We start from the raw sequence: 25008 nt of genomic DNA on the forward strand, positions 1-25008 counted from the left end.
CCGAAGATTCGTGAACACGCTTGTAAAATACCTTGCCTATTTAAGCAGAAGTTCGTCCGTCATCATGAAGCAGTTAAGATAAAATTGAAAATTTCGAAATTTAAAGCACTTTGTCTTGGCGCAGCGTTAATGCTATGGTCCCTAGAATATGCCATCTGCGCTTTCAGTTGGTGTCTTCCGCTACCGTCCGCAACTTCCGCTCTTTCCGTGTGTCCTACCGGCCTCACTCGTACGGCTGCAGGTGAGGTTGATCTGCGCCGCTGTTCTCTGCTAGCTGCTGCTTCGAAAAAATTCCTCTGGTCTCTTTTAAGCTGAGGTAGCGGCGTCATTAAGGTGTGGTAAACGTTACTGATCTTTTCAAATGTGTATTCACTGCGCATGAGGGAGTGTTTGCTAGGTTTCACCTTTTGCGATTAAGCCTAACCTTTTCGAATGCGGTGGAGGTCAAAAGAGGTTGAGGTTACAGGTTGCATAAACGATGTTTATGGACATCATAAACGATGTCCTATTAGTCATTTGAGATTTAGCTTTACGTGTTACCGTAAAATGCGTTATGTTCACTTCGTGGCATCGTGCGCTTTTTTCTATATGGAAACTTCTAACGGGGTGCAATTTAAATGCGAGTATCTATCGATTTGCACTCGTACAGGACGAATACATACTAGCCATGCGGATGATGTAAAATGCACAAATTTAGAAAGAGGTCGTTCTGTTTAATTTGGGGCTGTTGAACGTGCGATGTCTGTAGTCCGACCTTTACGCGAAGCGAAGTAACCAATTCTGGAAAGCTGGAGTACAGTTCTGTTTTTCTCGCTCATTATTCCGAGACGAGCCTTTCGTAAAGTAGGAACGTGTTCTTTGAAAGACTCGGGTTTATCCTCTTTGTTAAAACATAAGTTGCATATGCCGAGTGTGTTCGTCGCTGTACCGATCCGCCAAAACGTAGAGCCCTCAGACCTTACTGGTGAAAACTGCACAAGGTATGCCGGCGTGAGTGGGCGGCCTACTGATCTCGATTACCATGCTTTGCAATGTGCGATCAAAGACATGTTTGCTTTGTTCGCAAATTGTCTTGCCGAACACTTTCGATTAATTATATCCAAACCTTTATTACTGACACCTTTTGCATCAAAATAGTTTTTTGTGCAGTGCAGAGCATTCATACGTGAAATTTCGAGTTCGTACGTTCGTCACGTGTAGGCTGTTCACGGTGACAGTACTGCATGAACAATAATGATTGGTGCATCCCTACAGCTCATGTGCTTGGGTTTGTAGATATCGCTAACGTAGCATTTCCGAGTTAGAAGCAGGTTGTGGAGCTAAAAGGCACTGGAGTGGCGAGCAAATGAGTTGTGTGCATCTGATTGTTGAAAGATGCCAAGGAGCTTTGCTGTATGTAGATTCCAAAGGGGAGCATTTGATCTGCTGACATTTTTTTCTAGAAATCTTTGCACTCCAGGGTGCGGGTGCAGACCCTACACGAGTAAATATTGTATAATAATTCAGGCTGGATTGCACTAAATTGTTGTGCCTGATGGTAAAGTCTTACGTGTTTTTATCCAATGTAGAGTCTGCATGCTAATATGCTCCCTGAAATCCTTGCTGACCGGCAGTACCGCCCGTTATTTATTCGAATATAAGGCTAGCTTTTTTTCCCTCCAAAATCCTTACTCTTGAAGTCACACCCCTACTGATATATTTCCGGAGCATTAAGCAGCAGTCCAAATTGCCCTGATAATCCAGATGTATTTTCAGTTGTACTAGGGTCAGATCAGGATTAAATTTAACTGCAATTGGCTCCTTTCCATGACATGCATAAATGAGTTAATCGCGATTGAAGAAGTTGATTCCCATCTGGCTCAAGCACGGTACAGAATGCACCATTTGTCATCATTCCATTAATGCAAAACAAATGCCATTGATTATCTTCATTATCAATGAGCCTTTTAGATATTGGTGCACCTCTGAAGGGCCCTTCGGAGGTGTAGGAAAACGCTGGGGCTGCTACAAGTACAAAGTGAAGTTGTTTTGCTGCACTGCATCCTCGAAAGTATTGAAAGCTGTGCTTCTGGCTAAGTTCATTGCCTAGTCAATCCAGGCACGACACATAGTTTTTCCAGCTTATAATCAGTAGTGGCGATGTCTTTGGTGACCTTGTTGTTTTCTTGTACAAGTTTTTGTTGCTCAGAATCGTTACCCAGCTTTGCCCTTGCTGTCTCTGCCAGCTTGAGCCTTGATGAATTTAGACAAGTGCCACATAATTTAATGTTGTGCACCTGCAGTGGTTCAGCTCCAAAAAATTTGTAAATCTCTCTCCAGTTTGTCGCGAGGTGAGTAGATGTAACATCTGCCTACGTCAGCAGAATACACTGCTGACCTTGCAGGCTTTTAGTGAAAATCGCTCAGAGAAAGCAGACGAAAACCAAAGGCAGACATGGGCAAGTGCTCTCTGTTAGCTGTTTATTCATGAGGCAACCCACTGTCTCTCCCATTTGTTGTTCACGTCTGCATTTGATTGCGCACATAGATGAATGCGGTTGTGAACCATGACTGGGGAAGACTAAAATACTAGGTAGAAGCAAAAAAAGAAATTGCACTTTTTATTTGGCACAGGAGGCATTCTTTATAAAGAATGCTTCTTTATTATCAGTGAGGCTTTCATAACCTTTTATCAGTCTGAATACGATTTTTTACGAGCTTTGTGACTTGTTATCCTCCGGTGTTACCTGTGCGATGCGATGCATCTTTGGAGCAGTGTGCATGCTTACAGTTCCTTGTAACTATCGGAGGTTGGCTTTATGAATAAACAGTTGATAGTGAGTGCTTGGCCATGTCTAGTTTTCATTTGTTTTGGTGCTCTCTTTGGCTGTTTCCAATTCTTCGTGTCTAACTGTTATGTCGATACGGGCAGCATTAACATGGCCAGAACATTCTAGTATGGTTGCAGTTCAACACGTGTGCACATTACCCCATTTATGGGCTCCCCTGGCCACTTACAAAAATAACACGTTTTTGCCACGGTACCGTATTTGCACGATTGTAGGTTGACTCATTTTGTGTAAATTTGAAATTCGAGACAACTTACACTTACATTCGTTTAAATACAGTACATCCTTTACTGTTAAAGATTTCTAACTATTTGGTATTTCGCTGCAAGCTCTACAAGTTGCCTCATCTTGTTTGCAAGGTTAATTTGGAGGGATACCGAGACTGTACCCTCATTGTATAACCATAACAGACTTGTAATCAAGTAGATATGGTAAATAAGGGGATTTTTCATCTTGTTGGGGCTCATTGAAACTACAGGGTTTTCTTTCCTGAGAATTCTGATTTATGCTGTTGCAGGTTGTTGGCACGTAGCGACTTCTTGCTGGCTTTAGTGGAACTGAGTCTGAGACTAACACATCGGTGTGCAATTTGCTTTCAGCATGGCAAACCGACTGCTGCAGATCAGCGAGCGTGCAGTCAAGTTGGCACCCATAGTAGCACGGGCCCAACCAGCAGCTGCATACCATGGCCGTGCCCTTATTGGCAAGCGAGAAGTGGTTGGCTTTGGTATGAACGGCGAGTACAGCTACATTGACAACCCTGACTTCCCTATGCCAGCCATCCGCTACAAGGAACCCACTCCAGATATTGAAAAATTGCGTGAGAAGGAGAAGGGGGATTGGAAAAACCTCAGCCTGGAGGAGAAGAAAGCCTGTGAGTCATTTAGACAGAGTACCATTCAAGTCTAGGTTGTGCAAGATATTCTGTTGTGACTAAATCCTTTAGCAGGAAGGTTTAAAGGGGAAACCACATGTACACAATATTCAAGCGACGCAAGAGGCTGATAACCTGTTACATTGCACACAGCATGGGGGGGGGGGGGGGGGAGTAGTGGAAAATTTCCATTGTTGCATTAACAAACAACTATGCAGCTGTAAAATATGTTCAAATAAGCTGCGATGCCATCGTTTGTATCACTAGTGTACTTGCTTTATTTTGTACACCATCATTGCCAGTAAGACCATGTTGCCATCATGAAATGGTGTCTACCATTCAATAAGTAGAAACCAAACCACGTTTGTGGTTCTTAGTGGTGTCTTGGGCCTAAAGGCACATTCCCACCAGAAAGCTTTCTTTCATCTGAGAAGGCACTATCCCATCAGCGACAGTCGGGGAGCATTCACATCGGAACTCTCGTACTGCGTATTTATATGCCCATTGTGCCTGCCCACTCTGCCAAGACATGCTCTCTGCTTAACCTGCCATGGTAGCTTAGCACGCGGGGTTTCACTTTGCTAAGCTACCATAACTACCATTTCGATAGGAGCGAAATGGAAAGAACACCCGTGTGCTTACATTTAGGTGCACGCTAAAGAACCGCAGGGGGTCTAAATTAATGTGGAGTCCCCCAATATTGCGTGCCTTGTAATAATATTGTGGTTTTGGCACCTGAAAGCCCAGCAATTATTATTATGCTGTACACTACTAAGGCTATGCTCAAAAAGCGGTGCCATTCCAGTACGCTTCTCCGGCAGCGTTCTGCAGTAGCTGTGGCTGTACATGCATTCCACTCCATTCTCTCACAATCCCACATTCAGATTGGCTTGCAACAAGCTATGCTTATTCCGTGTCGTGCAATTTCATCATTCTCCTTGCCGACAGGAAATCTTTGTGTGAATGGGGCATAATTGGTGTCAAAACAAACGGCTATGGTAATGTAGATATGACATAACATTGCAAATACTTTGTCTTCACCATAATACTGTGAGGTGAGATGAAGTCAAGGCTGATTAGCTGCCTGCTTGGTGCCACATTATGCACAATCCCACAGTAACCAGTAGAACTTGCTGTGTGGACCTTTGGGCGAAAAGCAATGTTTTATAGTGGCCAAAAACTGTTGCTATGACAAGCAGCAAAAGGGTATTATCCTATGCAAGATAAAACTTGTTTGTTGGAGTCTCTTAAAGGGCCCGTAAACAGGCTGCGACTTTTTTTTTTACACCCCCCAAACAAGCTCGCTAATTCGTACAGTAGACCACGGCGATTAAGTTTTCCGAATATTACAGCGCTGCGCGCCGCGCAGACCCTTCATTTCGAAAAACAATTCCCGCGCTTCTTTCCTATGCCTGACCAATCCTCCTCGTACGCGCAGTGACGCAAACTCGGCGAGTTGACATACCACTGAGCTCGTCGATTGGTCTAAACCAGGTCTCAACAAGTTAACGTCAGTTCCTGTTCCCACCCACCGCTACGAAACTGCGCCTTGTTTCTTGGCCCTGCGGTGATGCGGTTTTGGCCACGCAGTTGTCGGGTTGTCTCGCACTGCATAGCAGCTGCACGCACTTCGCCTTCGACATGAGCAACACGTGGAGGAACAGGGAGGAAGTGTTGTCAGCTGCAAATCGAACGAAGAGAGGGGGAATCTCCGGTAGCTGGGACGGCTCACGCTTCATTGGTTTTACATTGCTCGCGCCGCAAGTAGGGTTCTTTTCTCTCGCGTCCCATCGTCGTCTTGGAAAGCAAGCACGCATTCCTGCTGCATTGTGAGCTGTCACAAAGGTTTAAAAATACCGAAGAGCCGAAAACTGCCAGTCAAGTTACGGAGCACGTGCGACAATGTAAACAATGAACAACCAGGAGCCGCAGCAAGCGGAAGTGCATTGCGACTGATCGAGCTCGCCAATGACGTCAATTGATGACGTGTCACGTTGCTGAAGTGGTTGGAGTCACGACGACGGGCTACGCCTTCCCCTCCTTGTGGCGGAGAAGGGTGGTGAGGCCACGCGAAAATTAGAAACCAGCTGAAACGGACGTTCTAACCCCTGTATATTCCTTATTATAGCACGTATTCGCAAAATTCTTGCGGCAGCATGTTCACATAGCAAAAGTGCGCATATTTGTCTTCATTACAATTTTTGGACCTCGGGGTTGTTTACTGGCCCTTTAAAAACATGCATGCATGTGGTTATGCCTTAAACATTGTTTCGTAACTTTTGTTTTGTAACCTGAATTGTACTATTTTGCAAAATAGGACAATTCTGGTTTTGCTGATGCATACACTACTGCCACATTGTTTGCATAATGCTGTGAATATCCCTTCACCCTTTAATGGGGTGAAAAGCTTAAAGGGATACTGAACAAAAATCTGAAAAAGCTGCGAAAACACTTACATTCGACTCGGACGACACGACTGTTCCTATAAACAGCGATTATTTCACGTAATTTCGAGCAGTTGGCCATATTTTTAGTGGATTGTGAGAGCGCGGCGGCTGCATGCCAGTGCGCTTGTCGGCGGCCGTGACGTCGAATGCTCCAGCAAGAGGGGGCCAACCGGCACGCTCTCTCCTGCCCTTCCACTTCCCTTTCTCTACCTCTCCTCTCAAGAACCGAGGGTGGCTGGTGTGGCGCTGAGCCTTGTCCTCTTTTCCCCACATAGGAGACAAAATAGCACTTCTTCCTCAAAACCACTACAACTACTGAGCGTGTCGCGAGTGTGCAAAGATGCAAGGTGCGAGTGACAGTGGTTCCACGAGCGGCGATTGCGACTCCGAGTTCGACAGGCCTCCAAAACGGATGCGCCAAATACAACCATATGCGTGTGACCATTCTGCTGTGTCAAGCGACAGCAAGGACGACGAGCCAGATGAGCCGCCGTAGCCCAACGTGAGTCGGCAGCCGGGACCAGCAATTTACACAGTAACTCATAGTCACTATCCTCGAAGTGTTCGGAGCACAAAAAGTCACGCTTTGAAGGCACCCACATTGGCTGCAATGGGCGCGCAGCGCGAATCCATATCCTTCGAAGCTTCGGCTCTGTCGGAAAGGTATGACAGGGCACACCCTAGCGCAGAACAGCGTTGAGGCATTCTGCGTTGTGTCAGGTGCTTCACCGTTCACATTACGTAGCAGCACACAACACAGACGGCAAATTCGTAGACGTGGGAGCAAGCTCCGCTTGAGAAAACAAATACTATACGGCCGAGAGCGCGGCAATGGCGTCATTGGCTGCCGGTTGAGAACACCTTCCCGACCGTGAAAACACGTGAGAGACTCGCGGCAGCGGGTGGCGGCTTGCGATGTCCATTGGTAAGCGATTTTGCTGCGAGCACGGTTGGCGAGTCAGTATCCGCCAAGTTTTGCGTCACTTCCTCTCTAGTTCGCGCCGCGACCTCTAGATGTGCCAATTCGCGAAGAATGCATTAAATTGATTATTTTCTGCTAGTCTCTGGCTGAAATGAAGGTTGTTTCAACAAATTTCAGCACCCAATCTTTCAATTGAGCCATTTATCTCGGCGGCGAAAATTTTGTTCAGTATCCCTTCAAGCCAACATGAATTATGATACATTATCAGTTTACACAAATGCATTATATAGCTAAGCTTTTGTGAATAAGTAGGTCCTTCTGGTGGCATTTGTGTGGCCTGACACTGTTATTTCTGGTTATGTTTGCTGTTGGAGAGCATGCAGGTATTTAAGGCGAGTTTTTGTTTAAACCCAAAAATTGTAATCTCAAGGTCTGCCCCCACCTTACAACTGAGGTAAAAACAAATTTGATATTTGCTTAACTGCGGAGAAAGGCATGGTGTGCTCTGTGGAGTAGACCTGGCATGGAAATGCAGATCATTCCAAATATTGAACTTTACAAGACTAAGGTGCGTTCACAATGGTGTGTCATTGTAACAAAGAAAAAAAAAAGCTATCCATCAGGTGTTGAAACAGCATAGCAACAGCTCACAACATTGCAGTCTCCAAGATTGCCGACAACGCACAGCACTAAATTAGAACAAAAAGCACCAACAAATCGGTCCACTCCAATCCACAAGCAGAGTTCGAAGCCTGACAGGTCTTATGCAGTGTCTATGGCATGATGCACTCTTGCTCATATTTACCTGTGGGTGTGTTTCCAGGCACCGCGTGTCCTTCCTTCAACATGCCATTTGACCCCACTGTAATACCTACAAGTGCCTTTTTCTGTTGACAAGTGACCACGGCTAGTTGTCACCAGTTACCTGCCACGGCGGTCTAGTGGTTATGGTGCTCGACTGCTGACCCGAAGGTCGCGGGATCGAATCCCGCGACCTTCGGCCGCATTTTCGATGGAGGCAGAAATGCTTGAGGCCTGTGTACTTAGATTTAGGTGCATGTTAAAGAACCTCAGGTGGTCAAAATTTCCGGAGCCCTCCACTACGCCGTCCCTCATAATCATAGCGTGGTTTTGGGACGTTAAACCCCATATATTATTAGTTGTCGCCAGTTGTATGCCGCATAAAAAAGAGATAATTGCAGCTGAAGCTTTGGACAACTGTGTGGCACGCCGGAAGTCTACAGCGTCCCCGAGAGTAGTACGCGCTGTTGGAGGAAGGAGAAGGCAGCCCTATTTATTTGCCTGTGCTATGGCAAGATAACCTTTCTAAGGTTTGTGAAAGGGTGTATATACCAAAGTGGAAGCAAGCTTCAGTGATTTTGTGAAAGAAAACCAGGAGCCATGATTTGGCTGTGACTACAGAAATGTTGTAGGTAAAAGCATGATAGTTAGCAATATTGCAGCATCTCCGGATCACAATTCATGGCCATCTGAGGCTGTGCACAGAAGTTAATGAAGAGAGCCAGCTTCTCCCTTGAGAAGGCATACTTCTTTTCTGCAGAAACTGCCAGGGGACTACACAAAGAAAAGTTGACTTTATTTCAGCACTATGTCATTAGATTGCGAAACGCATGCAACCTCCTTCTTGGCGAGAACGGTTACATGGACGACGCCCCAATATATTTCGGCATGCTAGCGGCCCAGACATTACATATCAAAGGTGACCATCATGCTAGCATGCACCGTAACAAGCTGATGCCACGCATATGTTACATATGCACGCAATATTCCAGCTCCTGCTCTAGTGCTGCCATCTGTGCACCGCCTTGAACTAAAGGACAGCAACTAGCACCACCTACGTTACGCTTCCGTAACCTTTATCTGAAGAATAAACAGTTCCACTTCTGCTCTCGACTGGGCTGGTCCCGTATTCATCGCAGTCCAACAACAATGCAACATAAGTGTTCAAAAAAACACAATTCCAAAAAAACTTTTCTGAGGGCGTGTGCATATTTGCTGCCAAGAAAAAGCCCGTATGACTGAAGCTCATGACTGGATTAAGACTTGTTCCAGTGTACCGGTGCTCTATTGACTTCATGCTTTGGGGGACATCTCATTGAGGTGGCGAAAAAGCTGCAGATCTGGTTTCAATCCCTGGAGGCATGGCAAGTCAGTTGCAGCCTCTGGATGTCTTGACAAGCCATTCTAGGACCACACAAGATCTATACAGGGGTTTTTTTTTAGACAGTACAGAATTTTTATAACAATTCTATGACAGTCGGGCTCCTTTTGCTTTCACAAATTAACTCTATGTTGAGGCAGAAATGCTTTTCCGCAGCTAAGATGACATCGACATGACTAAAAAAACCTCATTAATTAACCTTTTAATTATTGACTTGAGGGCAGTTTTTTATATTAAAAAGTCGTACATGCCAATTTGTGGAACACCCATTTTTTTAGAAATAGTGAAAGTTGTACACAATTAAATATATTCATCAACGAATTTTGAGGCCGATACCAAAACTGACCTTGCCTGGCGTGTAGGAAACGCAACCGCTCTGTTATGTCAGACCGGAACTACCCGCAACAATGAAGTGACGAAATTTAAATCAAGGCGCACCGAAGCAGAATATCTTCAGCAAAATCGGCAAGCATTCAGAAATACATAAGTAAACCGCTTATTTAATCAAGAGTTCGACGAAAGTTGGGTCTGATCAGGTATCGTGATGAGGAAACAGCTTATTGTTTGTGTGCGATGTGTGGTGCTTATCTCTTTTTCTTAAACCATAAACAGGCGTGAAAAACTATTTTGCTTGCCTGCAAGAAGTGCCGCAGCGGCTGCCCTGAGTTTTATGCTTCACAGGGAAAGAAACTGATAAACACTAAATACCACACGCATTGGTAAGGTGATCTGCTGGCACAACTGAGATGATTTGCTGCTTTTGAATGAAGGCGCGCCCGGATACAGCCGGGCGCGCCTTCATTCAAATTTTATCACTTCCTTGTCCAGTGCAGTTTCCGTCTGACGTAACAGAGTGGTCATGTTTTTTGCACGCCGGGCACGGCCAGTTTCATTATCTGCCTTAAAATTCAATGACGAATATCTCTAACTTGGCACAACTTTCTAAAAAATGGGTATGCCATAAATTGGCACACACTGCAACTTTCTAATATAAACACTTTCCCTCAAGTCAATAATTAAAAAGTTAATTAGTTTTTGTTAGTTGCATCAGTGTCATTTTAACTGTGGCAAAGTATTTCCGCCTTGACGTGGAGTTTGTGTGCGAAAACAACAGGAGCATTACCGTCATAAGCATTTTATTAAAAATCTGTATTGTCTAAGAAAAAAAACCCTGTATATATAGAGTGCACAGCCTCTGATGATGCGGCCTTGACACCATCGAGGCATCTGGAGCAGGCATCACAGTCAGTGGTAGCTCAGTGGATAGTTGGCATTTGGGCAACTGTATCCAAAAAAATAGTGGCAGCTTCATTTAAATTCTGCGTTTCGAACTTGTTTGAACAGCACCATGAATGATGAACTTTAGGAGTGCTACAGTAATCAAGCAAGTGCTGATGTATTAAAAGATGAGAGCTTGTGATTGTTAGGTGGTTGTAATTAACATATGCTCACACAATTGCATTTTGCACTTTTTGAAGGTGAGAATTTAAATAATTTCTCTTATCAAGTTCTAGCGCCTTACATTAATGCGCAAAATTTTTCTTTGTGTGTGTCCTCACTCCTCGCCTTATGATCGTGATTGCTTTATGTTAGACTAAATACAGTAAACAATATTCTAGGTTTAGAATATGAAAAACTACTGGCCACTACACTTCTTCCCTTGAGGGAAGGGGATGTGAACTTTTGAGAAATTGAAATGTGCTTGTAAAACTAGATATTTTTTTCATTGCAAAGCAGTAATGCGGTGGTGTGTGTGCGTCAAGTAATTTTTGATCTAATGGATGTTGTGCTCACTGTCTGCTCTCCCTTTTTGTTTCTTAGTGTATCGATACAGCTTTTTCCAGACCTATGCTGAAATGAATGCATCTCGAAATGAGTGGAAACCCATTGTGGGGAATGTGTGCTTGGTTTTGGGTGCTACCCTCTGGGTTTGGATTTTCCTCAAGAAGTTCGGTGAGTGCTGCTTTGTTACCTTGTGTGATTGATACTTTAGGGTTAAAGTACCATCTCTGTGTACGAAAAATGTGCAAATTAAAAAAAAAATATTGCTGGCAGTTTGCACTAAGTCACGCAAAGCTTGGCACAATGAAGCACGGGCCTGTCGACCGACACGTCTAGCTTCGAGATGCGCGGCTTCCTCTTTGGGAGTACGCAGCCAGGCTATGCACTGCAGTGCAGAGGTTGCGCGCGATGTCTCCAGCGGTGGGTGCTTAGCTACTGCGCATGCGCGGTTTGGCCAGGTGGTGTGGTATCTGGTCGCTAGACAACGCAATGCTTGCTTCCTCTTTCTTTCTATCTTTCACTCTCTCTCTGTTCTCTCTTTCTTTTTGTGTGCCTTTCTTTCTCTCTTTCCCCTCCTTTTCCTCCTCCTCACGCTCACTTCCCTTTCCCACCGCCTTGCTACTCTACTATACAAGGCTATGCTATGCTCTGCTAGTGTGTGTAAACAGGCGAGTGGTTAGGACGCTCCCCTTCGGAGCGAGGGTATGCGGGTTTGAATCGCGCCTCGTGAAGAATTTTTTTTTTTTTTTTGCAAGAATTTTTCTCTGTTTATATCTTTCTTGCCCTCTCTCTGTGTCTTTCTTTCTCTCTATATCTCTCCTCGTTCTCAGGGTTGTTACAGGCCACGCCGTAGTGGTGAGTAGTGGGATCTGCCCAAATTCTGGGCCACACACTCATTCATGAGGCTGCACAGTGGCACATACCTGCATAGGTCGACGAAAAATGTGGAGCTCGCTCGGACTCACTCACGAAATATAGTTTGCCTCTAGGGCTCACTCGGACTCGGACTCGCCAAAATTTTCCTCATTTGGACTCACTTGGACTCAGATTCACTGAAATTTTTTTCAACCAGGCTCATTCGGACTCGAGCTCACCAAAATATTGCTTGCTCAGACTCACTCAGACTCACGGCTCGATCTCAGTCTGAGTGAGCAGACTAATGAGTCCATTAACGTATAATTAACTTTGTCGACCATAGTGCCAATGCTCTTCAAGATCCATAATCCATATAACTGATGTTCTACTTGGCATGTTTTGATCTCATACCTTCAAATACGAGTTATCAAAGGTTACAATCCAGTAAGGGCATATTCATCGAAAGAAATGGCTCACACAAGATATTTTTAGCAAGAACTTCCCGTGAAAGATTTTGCCGGAGGGAGTTCGTCCCCCCTCCCATTGCCCTCCTCCATAACTCGCGCCTTTGATCAATAAATATTGAGCTGGCGTATGAAAGCTAGTGCTTTGAAATATATCTGAGTGGACGTGATTATAGACATAAGTCATCGTAAGGCTGATAGTAATGCTGAAGTTGAGTAGATAGGGCCATAGGTCGTTGAAAAAATTTGGAGCTCACTCGGACTCAGACTCGCCAAACTCTTCCTCATTCGGACTCCCTCAGACTCGCTGAAATTTTTCTCCACTGGACTCACTCAGGACTCGCGAAAATATTACTCAGCCTGACTCACTCGGACTCACGGCTCGATCTGAGTCTCAGTGAGTCAATTCGTGAGTGAGTTTGCCGACCTATGTATACCCGTTACAGTGATTCCACTCCTGCGCCAAAGTGCGCCAAATTGTATTTACTGCGCCATCCTGATAATATCGACGAAAATTGCGCCAAACTGCGCCAGAGTCTCGGGTTTGGGGGCGTCTGTCACCGGCAGTCGCACCGCCGGCGCGTGAAAACGTGTGCAGTTTGATCTTGGGGCTGTCAAAGTTACAACCACGGACCAAGAATTATTTCGCTGAATAAACAGCGCTCGCGCAAGCGTGCCGCGTAAGCCATGATACCATGCACGGTGCCGACGTAGCTTCTGTTCTGCAAGTCAGCTTGACAGCAAAACGCGCTCTCCGCTGACGCTCGTGACGTCTAGGCCAATCGGCAGCTTGAAAGTATGGCGGTGGTTCATCGGCAGACGTCATCTCTTCCAGAAACGCCGCTGATAGCTCTTTCAAGCGTCGCACGGCACGTAATGAAAGCAATGTTCAGTAATAACTATACACGCGTGCGGCTAAAATGTCTGTCACTTATGTTTCTGGACATCGCGGAACGAAGTATGGGATCACTAGCAAAATATATATGGAGCAATATCGAATTTTCCGTGCTTCGCGTCTATGGAAGAGCACGTGAATGGTGGGAAGGCATTGCCACTTTTCCTCAGATAGACTTTATCCATGGATCTTCATCCAGGAGAACTTTTTCATAATTCCTTCCACCAGCACATCTCGGGTTTGTAATGACTCTGCGGTAAATACCCCTTTTGAGGCCCTGCCCTTTCGAGCTCGTCAGTGCTAGTGTTCCGATTCGAATTTTTGCTTGCTTTTTTTAAAAGAAAGTCAGTTTCACTGTAGGGGTGAAGCATTGAATGCGATACCAAGGATCCGATCTCGCGTAACTGTACAAAACGCTGGTGTAAGAGAGTACGGCCGCTGCAGGGAGAGATGCTCTTTCCGCACCAGCGATCGCGACTGCGCCCTTAGAATCAAACTTCAAAGTTGCTGCCCTAGCGGCACCCCCCTCCCTCTCGCGTCTTTTCATGCACATTCAAGACGGGCGGGGCGTTTCCTCTCTGAGCGGGATGATGTTATCGCATGTGCCCTCCGAGCGACGGAGATGGGCCGGCTCGTTTGATATCTGCTTCAGCCGCGTTTGTCGGCCCCGCTCGCGCGCTTTTACTCGCGGTAGAACATACGATGTGCGGGGGGATGCTATCAATTTGGACTTTATACGGGACATGACGGAAAAAACTCCTTGAGAGTGTCCATATAATTGCTATCGCAATAAAATCTCATCTCATTGATAAAAACATGCGTCCTGGTCGGAGCAGCCGCAATTACGTTTTAATATGCACAGCTGTCAGTAGCGGGCCCGTCGCTGAGGCCCCACTGTGAAGCGGCTACGCCATGTTATTCGTCCACCTCTCGCTTTCCAGGGTCAATAGCTGACGGTTAAAAACACTCAGTTTCGCATGCAATGAATTCGATACCAAAAAATTGTATCGTTATACGAAGTAAGGCTAGCAGCTAACTCTTTTGGATCCGATCTCGCATAGCTGAACAAAACGCTGGTTTAAGGGAATATGGCCGCTCCAGGAACCGAAGCGGTTTTCGTTTTGTGAGTTCTCTAAACGCGAAGTAGGCGTTGAGAGCACAGCTAGTTTAGAGCCGTCTTCTGATGCCTCGATATAGCGCGCGCCAGCGACTGAGCCCTTCGAGCGATGCCGTCCCCCCACCCTTCCCCTGGCGCCCCCTCATGCTCCTTACGAATGACGGGCAGGTCGTTTTCTCGCTGTTTGATGAGCAATCGACGGCACGCCCGCACGCGGGAATATGTTATCGCATGTGCACTCCGTACGACGGAGACGGCCGACTCGTTTAATCTCTGCTTCAGCGGTGTTCGTCGCCAGCGCTCGCGAGCTTTTACCCGCGGGTAGAATGCGCGACCTGTGGTATCAATTTAGACTTTATACGGAAAATTACGGCGACGGCAAAAACCCGTTGAGAGTGTCTATATAATTGCTATCAGAATAAAAATTTTAAAAAATCAGGAGGCATTCCACTCTGTGAAGTGAATGATAAGCGAAGCTGTTTCGCGCATGGCACAAAGGTGACATGACGGAGGACAGTTTAGTATGTAAGTCAGATTGTTAACGGCCAGGCTATTAACGTTCAATACGCAATATAAATGCGAAAGCCTTTGATCTATGCTTCATCAAACACTGAAATTGACCGTCGGCAGCGTGAAACGACTTATGCAAAAAATAATCATCACGTGATGGCGTCATCATGACGTCATAGACCGTCAAAACTTGTGACGTCATATATCGTCAGACCTTGTGACGTCATCATGGCGTCACATATTATAATGTCACGTGGTGACATCACATGACATCGTCGCTTTGCACTGCTTCCGTGATTGTTGCGCCGATCGTGGAGGTAGTGCAAAACCAGGTGAGGTACAGAAAGGTTGCAGAGGGGAGGGGGGGATCAACACATCGATCGAGAAGAACCTGGCTTTCACCTTGGAGTCGTCTTATGGGGAATGCATTAGGGACAGTGTGACTCTTTGGCTTTGAGGCACTGTTGTATGTCACGGCGTTTGTCTACCACGTCTGCTGATAACCACATAGATGTATTTAGAGTGATATTTCATTTTATTGATCCAATTTATTTTATTTATTTTATTTTATTTATTTATTTTACAATTTTATTGATCCAGTATTCTTTTTATTCGCTAGTGTTGAAAATAACCACTGAAGTGGTTAATCCAGAACACTGAACTGCATGAGCCCTTATTTTTGCATTATCGAGAGAAATATGGAGTTCTCCCGAGATGATTTTTTCCATGAGGTTTGCAATGAATCGAAATATTTCTAGCTCTTCATAAGAGCCCCCCGTAATAATTATTCACGTGCTTGAATGTTAATGCACTTAGCTTCTCTAGTGCACTCCAACGTTAGGATGATTATAGTTTTCTGCGATCAACTCGTAAGGAACGATTTGCTAAACAGCTTTGCTGTTAAAAAAATTGCCTAGCGATTGCTGCCGTGCTGTGGGGATGCAAGGAATTTTTAATGGTGCCTAGTCTTTTGGTGTTCCTTCCATGGTTGTTTACACTGGTGCGCTTGCTACCCGCTCACGCATCTGGGCTTGCACATAAGTATTAGTTTTAATTTCATCTCGCTAATGTTTTCCACTTGTTGGGTTCCGAAAAGTTGTTTATCTGGTTGATAATCTCTCAAAGTGATACTTTGATACTTGCTCATTTATTGCTCACAGAGCTGTAATTACAGCTAAGTGACTGCTGGTAGACAGCCAAGACTTCTGACATGAAAACTGATGATGATAACCAATATGTGCATTTTTTTGTTCTTTGGGCTAGCTGGTGGATGTTACAACATTTTCTTATATTACGTCAATTCTGTAGGTTTAAAGTCCTGTTAACCAAAAAAGAAAACGAATAATAAAACACATAACAAACCCTGCAATAGCTTCAAAATGCTTTTTGGCGTTGCCAGCGCGCACTATTGGATGTTCATGCGAGGGAGCCGGAATCTTTGCTGCACTTTAGCAAAAAGACAGAAAAGGCGTTGTAGTGGACACCTTAGGCAATATTTGCAATGGCATTGCATTTATTTGTTGGTGGCAGCGGCGCACATCAGGAGACTCAAATTAGTACTTGGCGGTTACTGTGTACTACTGTTTAGGGCATAGTTATGTCGCGCTCCTGACAGGTACGCGAGGTTTTACCATAGTATGCGTGATGATGCCAATTTCTACCATGGCTGCCATTTATATACATGTCAAGCAGCTGCCAATTTTGCCACTGTCAATTCTTTTAAGATTTATTTCAAAAGTCTGCCATGCATGGCTTACTGTAATTGTGAGAACAAAGAACTTTACATATTGATGACACCAGTACACAATTTTTTCTCATATAAAGGCCGTCCTGTGTAGAAGATCCGCTGAAAGAAATTTAGGGGGAAACTACTGCTTGCATATGCTAACTGGAAAATATGTTACTTGTGAATGCGCTTGTGTCGTCTCCCTTTGTTGTGTCTCCCGTTTCTCCCTTTGTCCACGTTTTTCGCGCAGTTTTTACAGATTGTGAATTTCATGGCTCACTTTTCTTTCTTGGAATGAAATTCTTGCTATGAAATTTTTGTACTGCTTGTATACAGCATTTATATATAGATTGTATATTGTTAAAGAACATTTATGTTCACTGCTAGCTATAAATATACCTTTTGTTGCAGTTTATGGGCCATTGCCAGAATCTACCACTTTGGAATCAAGGCAGGCTCAGCTCCAGAGGATGATTGACCTTAGAGTGAATCCTGTTGAGGGCATTGCCTCGAAGTGGGACTATGAAAACAACAGGTGGAAGTGAAGACTTCTTCAGTGCACCACACAGCTGCACTAGAAGTAGGTTTTTAGGTCTTCACTTTTCCGCAATAAAGTATACACCCAAGTCACGTATGGTCTCCTACTTGCTTGTGCTACTACACAGCTTACATTGAACATTATGTGTGTGGACTGATTGCTCCACAGGTGAATGGCTCAGAGCAGATGAAACGTACTTTCTCTGCCTAGCATTCATTTATTACATCTGGATTCCTATCATGTGCAATTGAATCAACTTCACTAAAGGTTTTGTCACAGTTAACCATGATGTCCTGTGTAATAAACTGAAGTGCTATAGTGTAACCGGTCTTGCACTAACATTCTTGAAATATTTGCTTGTCCGGCAATACACAGTACATGTAACAAATACAGTGATGCAATTGCTGCATCAATTGCACCAAGAAGTGAAACCTGCTACATTTTGGCAGAAATCGCATAATTTGCGCCAAGCATAGTCAAGACGTCACTTTTGCAGTCTTTCGGAGAGAAAAAAAATTGGAGGTGCTCAAATTGCATAAGTTACCATTAGGGGAGTAGTCCGAGGGGCTTGTTTTCTGTAATATACACAACTAATGAAACTGACAAGCAATTAAAACAATAGGGAATATTATTTGTGGTTCCTTAATTATGATTCTCACTTAAATTGAAAAAAATTAAAGTGGACGAAAAATCACCCTTTACGTCGGTAGGATCCAAACACACAACCTTCGAATTACGCATTCGATGCTCTACCAATTGAGCTACAACAGAGGGTGCTCCCCCGTCCATTTTTTTTTTTTTTTTGTAGGGTGTTTATGTGTGCTTAATACCTGGGAGTGTTAACCCGCGGCAATCGTAGCACAGGCGGCGAGTATGGAACACACTTCTTTTGCCAGAGGGCGTCACGGGGCACGTGATCGTCGCACGAGGTGGCGGCTGACCAAGAAACCCTCGCATGCTACATAAGGCATCAAGTCCGGCCAGCGCCAGGCACTGGTCCAGCAGACGCGCAAAGTTTGCACTGCCTGGAGCTTTAGGGAAAGCCCCACTGAATAACAAATAAGAATTGTATCGGGAGGAAATGTTGGGCGGCCTGATGTCACGGATGTACAGAAGTTTAGGGCTGTCTGCAGGAAAGCGAGGAGCAGTGAGTTAACTTCACCTTTTGGTACGTTATATACAGGGTGTTTTTTTTTACAGATTTGTTATAAAAATCCTATGACAGTGAGGCACATGCCGTTTTTCCACGTGAACTGCACGTCGAGGCAAAAATACTTTGCCGCAGTTAAAATGACACTGTTGCGACCAATTAACAAAATCTCGGTAACATTTTAATTATTGACCAGAGGGCAGGTGTTTATATTACAAAGTTGTCGTGCGTGCCAATTTATGGCATATAACAAAAGTTGCACGTAGTTCGAGATATTCATCACCGAATTTCAAGGCTGAAATAGAAACTGATCGCGCAAGGCGCGCGCGACCGTTCTGCTACGTCAGTCAGACCGAAACTACCCGTCACAAGGGAGTCTCTGAGGGAGTGACGAAACTTGAATCAAGGCGCGGTGCGGCCGTATGTTTTCGTGAAAAGCTGCAAGTCATCTCACTTGTGCCCGCGCATCGCCTTAATTTTGCGCGTACTGTTTGGTGCTCATCCGTTTCTTTCGAACTGTGCGCAAGAAAACCGCATTATTAATCATTTCTTTGTCTGGGAAGCATAAAGCTCAGGGGCAGCCACTGCGGCGCTTCTTGCAGACACGCGAAATAGTTTTTCCCACTTTTGTATAGTTTATGAAAGAAACAGATAAGCACCACCCATCGCATGCAAACATTAAGCTGTCTACTTGTGTATTTCAAAATGCTTGCCGATTTTTCTGACCTGATTCTGCTTCGGCGCGCCTTCATTCAAATTTCGTCACTTCCCCGTCACGTGTCGTTCCGGTGTTCCGCCGCGCTTTGTGCGCGCCGGGCGCGATCAATTTCGATTTCGCCCTTGAAATTCGATGATGAATATCTCGAGCTACGTGCAATTTTGGTGATTTCTAAAAAATGGGTATGCCACAAATTATCATGCACTACAACTTCCTGGTATAAACAACTGCGTTCAAGTCAATAACTAAAATGTTAATTAACGAGTTCTTCTTAATGAGTCGCGTCAACGTCATTTTAGCTGCGGGAAAATATTTCCGCCTCGACATAGAGTTCATGTGCGAAAACGACAGGAGCCTGTCTTAGAACTTAAAAAAAATCTGCATTGTCTCAGTGTGTATATATTTATTTTGTTAAACATGGTAAAGCTACTCCGTGAGTTTCAAAGTTTGGCTGTACAGCAGTGGTAATAAAAGCTATGGCTATAAAGTTTTCAAGCAATTTTAAAGGTAGACGCAGGTTGCATTAGAGCTCAAAATTAGTTTCAAATTGTGTTTAGTAGTCTTTTTTCTACATATATGTACTTTTTTTATAAGATCTGCTATCTGCTGAGCATTGCAATTTGCAAAAAGGTAGCTACTAACGCTTTACAGAAGTGGAACTAAAATTGTGAGCGTGCAACAAAAACTAGATTTTTTATGTTTTTTTTTACGTTTGTCGATGTATAAAAATTGCCACTTATGAATGTTTTTTTAACTAAAAGATACAGATGCACCTAGGCTACTGATTTTAGTACCAGTTATGAAAATGCCACTAATTAACACATGTGAAAAATACCCGATAGTTCCCGATAAAAAGGTACACAAATGCCAAAAATGTTGTTTTGAGAAAAACGCAGAAATAACATCGGAGTACGCGCGCATTTCCTGTCAACGTGTCAAAGAAAAAGGACCAAAAATTCTTTTTGAAACTGCGAGTGCCCAAGTGTGATATATTTTCTGAAAGATAAAGAAATTGTCCATCAGGTGATTGCATATTCCCATAATTGATTTTTTTGACCAAGGGAAGTCTCACCCCACCTTAAAAAGTTGTGCTAAAAATGTGTGACAGGCAACTGTTCCAAAAGGATGATTTGCTGCTCCAGAACGAAGTTTTATGTGCTTCAGCAGCTGCGCGAGATTGGCTTCGGCCGGTCCTGGCCGGTCACATCACTGCAGATATCTTCTCGGCAACAAAATGCATTAAAGGGACACTAAAGTGGAAAAATGAATCGGTTTAGGTTGATAAATTGTACTCCGAGAACTCTGCCGTTAATTTCACCATCATATAGGCTTAGTAATAGAGGAAAAAATAGAGGTCAAAGTTTCATTTTCAAATTCCGTGCCTAAATCTCCGCGCGTGACGTCACGGATTTCAATGCGTATTTTTCGTATTTTGGCGACATGGACTCAATGAAATTCATTGAAACTTGGTATGTTAAGTCTGTGGCCTCCTCAGAAAACAATGCACTTCATTTTTACCGATTAGGAACTGCGTATGCGCTACTAGACGTCGTCAAAATCTAGTACATCACGGTGATTGATACGGGACTTTTCATACATCGACAAGGTGGCGTCGCCACCCGAATTTCCTTTTTACGAGTTTTCTCGCTTACCAAGCGTCTTCTCACGGTAAAAGTGGTGATTTCGGCACTGCGAAAGAGTAGTTTACCACTACTAGAAAAATCGTTTTTCTCTTTAGTGTCTCTTTAACCAGGATGTACCAGGGATCAATTCTAGGTCCTTTGCTTTTTGTGCTATATCTTGAGGATTTTTCAGATTCTCTTAACTTCGTTGATTAGAATCGTTGCGTTTTATACGCGGATGACACTAGCATATCTTAATCTGATAAATCTATTAATGTTGCATAGACTAACATTATGAATTGGTGTAGCAACAATTAGCTATTAATCCTCTAATGACAAATATGTTGTTTAAGAGTGCTCACATTATTTCTGAACTAAAGCATGGGATTTGTTCTATTCCACTTTGTGACAATGTTAATTTTCTTGGCATGCCCGTTGCCCCTAACCTTACATTTCGCTGTTGCTTCCATCATCTGAAGCGCAAGACTGCATTCATTATCCACAGATTAATGAAAGCTCGCCCTTTCTTTTTTTTCTAGTGAACCTCTCCTAGTGTTATATTTTGCTTTTATTCATAGTCGCATTAATTAAGGTATTGCGACTTGTCACTTGTCATCAATTCAACATATCCAAAAATCAGTCTGTACGCATTATCACTTCTTGTTTCATACAATCCAATGCCTCTGTGTTACTCCGCAATTGTACAATATTTTGCCTGTTAATTATTTGTTCCAGCTTAACATTGTTGTCTTATTCTACAAGTTGCTTCATAACTTCTCATAAACCATGCAGTGCACCATAATAGTCTTATTCAACAAGTAGCGCTTGCCTATGGCGCTGTCACTTGCTGTCATAGGCGTGCGCAAGGTTCGCCATTAGGGCGGGCCAATCAGGGGCGTAGCCAGAAATGTTTTTCGGGGGGTTCAACCATAATTTATGTATGTTCGTGCGTGCGTTTGTATGTGTGCGTGTATATATACGCAAGCAAAATTGAAAAAAAAATTTTTTTTGGGGGGGGAGGGGTTTGAACTCTTCCTTGGCTACGCCCCTTGGGCCAATGGATTCAAAACTGAAGATCAAGCGATGTCATCCTTCTCACCACTGGCGTAGCCGAAAGGAAGGGGGGGGGGGTTCAGCCCTTCCCCCCCCCCCCGAAAAAAATTTCTGGCTACGCTACTGCTTCTCACAACGACCTGCTTTTGACCCCCGGATTCCCGGGGGTAAAGGTGGGAAGGAAACAGTACTGCGAATGCAAGTTCGGGGGTCCTCCGCCACCGTTATCGTCAAAAACCTGCATGGTCATAACTTCGGGGGGGGGGGGGGGGTCTTGTCATAACCCGGCACTTTCAACAGGACAGGTCCGACCTAGTAAGATGTGGGGCAGGCTTGCCTCCCACCCCCGCGAGCACGCCTATGCGCCTATGCCTTCAGGATAACTTATTCGGCGAGTTGGTGGTTGGTGTTTAGTAAACATGTAGTAGTGCAAAGTTCGTAAAATAAAGGAAACAGAAAGAAGGAGTGGAAAGACAGGCGGTAGCGCCTGTCCTCGCCTAAGCCTGCCGCGGTAGCTTACCGGCTAAGGCAGCTAAGAAGCGGCGCTGTAGCGAAAGGACGCCGGTTCGATTCCCGACCACGGCGGCCGCGTTGCGATGGGACTGAAATGCGAACACCTGTGTACGTTGATCTAGGTGCTCGTTAAAGATCCCCAGGTGGTCAAATTTGATCCGGAGTCCCGCACTGCGACGCGCCTCATAATCAAGTCGTGGTTTTGGTACGCAAAACTGCAGTCCTCACTAATGTGAAGTGATCGATCTAGATTGCGGCTTGATATCAGACCAAATAGCGAAAAAGAAGGAAATGAATAATACTCCAAAATAAAAATTCTAACGATGTGGGGCCTTACGTATTCAGGGCACAAGAAGCGGAGACTATCAATTGCCTTTACTGAGTAATGTGCGCGACCAAATATATCCATGGTACACTATTCATACGCGAGCACGTTCCTCCGCGTTGACAATGAAGGAGACCAATGCGGTACTGCTGTGAACCGCTCAGCCAAACCTTGCAGTCGTGCGGAGCAAAGAGAGCGGCGGAGCAAAGAGAAAGTTGTCACTTTCTCAGCGCCCTCTCCTCATACAGAGGCCCGTAACTGCCCGTACACTCTTTTCGGAAAGCCATCATACAGTAGATTTCTCGTCATTCGTGTCAACCAAGAGTGCCGTTTGGATCAGATGCACTTCTTGCTACGAGGTGCCGCCATGTGCTAGACGCCGCGCTGTATAGTGTGCGAAAATGCACAGTAGCAGCACTAGTGCGCACCACAATCATAGCGGGAGAGAGTGATCGTGTTTCACGACGAGACACGTGGACGAGCGCTCGAGGTCATGACGCGCAGTTGACGTAGTTTCTTTCCCCCGTGTCGTCACTCTCTGTGTAGCTTTCAGCGCTTTGGTCGGGAAGAAGAGAGAAATTAAAGGAGTACTGACATGAATTTAAAATTTTTTCGGGTTGTTGCTCTAAATGAAAGCACGGGTGTCGAGAACCCTAAAAAGAGTGTCGTGGTGCCTGGGGATGCATTGCATATATTCTTAATACCGCTTCTTTCAACCAGCAGTTTCGGTTTCTGTTTCGAGAGGGCGGCTTCATAGTGACGTGTCAAGTCTGCCCGTGACGTCACGGGCAGACTGCATCCTACGAAATATGCACCTGCTGTCCTTTGCTGTCAGTCGAACGTGGTTTATGATGAGTGAACTGTCGTCCAGTGCCTCCGACAGCGATTTCTGTGATTTAGGCTGCATGCAGAACCCAGACTTCGCAAACCAAGTGAGCTGACTTGAAACGTCATAGAGCTCTCCATGCGGTGAAGCTGCCTTGCAGATGCTGGGAGATGAAAACTTTAAAATCAAACTTAAATATTTATACGTGTTTCCCGGATGCGGTGTGGGGAGAGCGTTAACACTACATGCCAAGGAAACCAAAAACGTCCGTTTTGCTGCACTTCAAAATCGTGTCAGTACTCCTTTAAGCGCCTAAAGCGTGCGACAAATCCCTGTAACTCTGCTCGTTCTTGACGGATCCGAAAAATTTTTGCGGCTATCGATTCGTGAGGCAATATAATCCCGATCTTGAGGACAATCGATGATTACGTGGCAAAGTGATTCAGGGCCCCTTTAAGGAGAAAATATCGAAAAGCGTGCTCGTTCTTCTCGCTCTTCCCTTATTTGTTTTCCGACAAGTCTATAAATAAATATAACCGTGAGTGTGGTTTGGACTGTTTCATGTTTTCCCGCGAGCTGTTTTTACTGGATGGGACGTGATTTAGCTGGTACCCATATGAGATTTCCCTGTGCTCTTTGCTTCCAAGGAAGGGCGCACGCCACGTCGTTGCACTCTGTCCATATACCAGCATGGTTATACGATGTGGCTAGACGCGTCGCGTCGTGCTCCGTATCCATTTTGAAAGTCCGCAGTTGGAGGAAGAGCGGCAAGAATGCGCACACGGCGGTGGCCACCGTCACGCGAATCGAGGGGTGACGCTTGAGAAACTAATATCGCTGCGACTCTGTCCCTCCTCCCACGGCGCTGTGCTGAGCCTTATAGGTTGCAGAAATGAGCGTCTTTCCCACCGTGGTCTTTCCTAACCTCAAACCGCTATCAAGGCAAGCTACCAGCAACAGGCCGAAACCGGCTGCAGGCTCGCGCGCATGCGGCGAGAATCGTATTGTCCTGACGGTGATTCGACACACCACATGATTCGATACGCTGTCGTGTTGGCGCGCGGATCGGCGGCGTAGGCAGTCGGTTGATGGAAAAACAATCTCGCCACTGCGTAGCCATACGCACAGCGGTCTTGCACCATCCACTGGGCCTCATGACTTTCGGTATACAAGTGTTGTAGACAATGTTGGACGTCCGGGAAGATGTGCGCATTGTTTCGGTGACGGATTAGCGGGGGCGACATGTGAATTTTCCGTCTGTTCTAGGTCATAATTTATGCACCCAATTGTTTTGAAAACGGCGCGTGTAGAGAAGAGAGCCAGCCAGACACGAACGGGGACATCTAACTATACCACACTCCTATAGGATGCCTTCGAAGTATCGTAAATGGTCGCTGCTTCCAAAGCATGACCTTACACAAACGAGTCGTCCTTTGAACTGTTATCATACGCATCTTTAGCTGCGCGACGGTGACGGCAACGTCATCAGTTTATTCCTTATCTGGGAATATTCTGGACTGAAAGTCGCGGAAGAGACAGCAATTAAAGGAACACTAAAGAGAAAAACTATTTTTCTCGTATTAGTAAATTACTCTTTCACAATGCCAAAAACACCACGCTTTCTACGAAAAAAACGCCTGGTAAGCGAGAAACAGCGCAAA

General features: G+C 45.0%; 1 protein-coding gene across 2 annotated transcripts; it reads left to right on the forward strand.

Annotated features, from left to right (window-relative positions):
* The first annotated feature begins 118 nt into the window (after positions 1 to 118).
* LOC119373541 (cytochrome c oxidase subunit 4 isoform 1, mitochondrial) lies at positions 119 to 17205 on the forward strand. Of its 2 annotated transcripts, none has more exons than XM_037643597.2 (4): positions 119 to 241; positions 3428 to 3702; positions 11075 to 11206; positions 17014 to 17205. In XM_037643597.2, exons 1-4 carry the CDS (start codon positions 135 to 137, stop codon positions 17145 to 17147), a joined length of 648 nt encoding a protein of 215 aa, XP_037499525.1. In that variant the 5' UTR covers positions 119 to 134; the 3' UTR covers positions 17148 to 17205. The 2 variants fall into 2 exon arrangements, with proteins under 2 accessions (XP_037499525.1, XP_037499534.1); XM_037643606.2 differs by having other exon boundaries at positions 166 to 333.
* The last annotated feature ends 7803 nt before the right edge of the window (positions 17206 to 25008 follow it).

The sequence above is a fragment of the Rhipicephalus sanguineus genome, chromosome 1 (genome assembly GCF_013339695.2).
Source record: "Rhipicephalus sanguineus isolate Rsan-2018 chromosome 1, BIME_Rsan_1.4, whole genome shotgun sequence".
Taxonomy (NCBI): domain Eukaryota; kingdom Metazoa; phylum Arthropoda; class Arachnida; order Ixodida; family Ixodidae; genus Rhipicephalus; species Rhipicephalus sanguineus.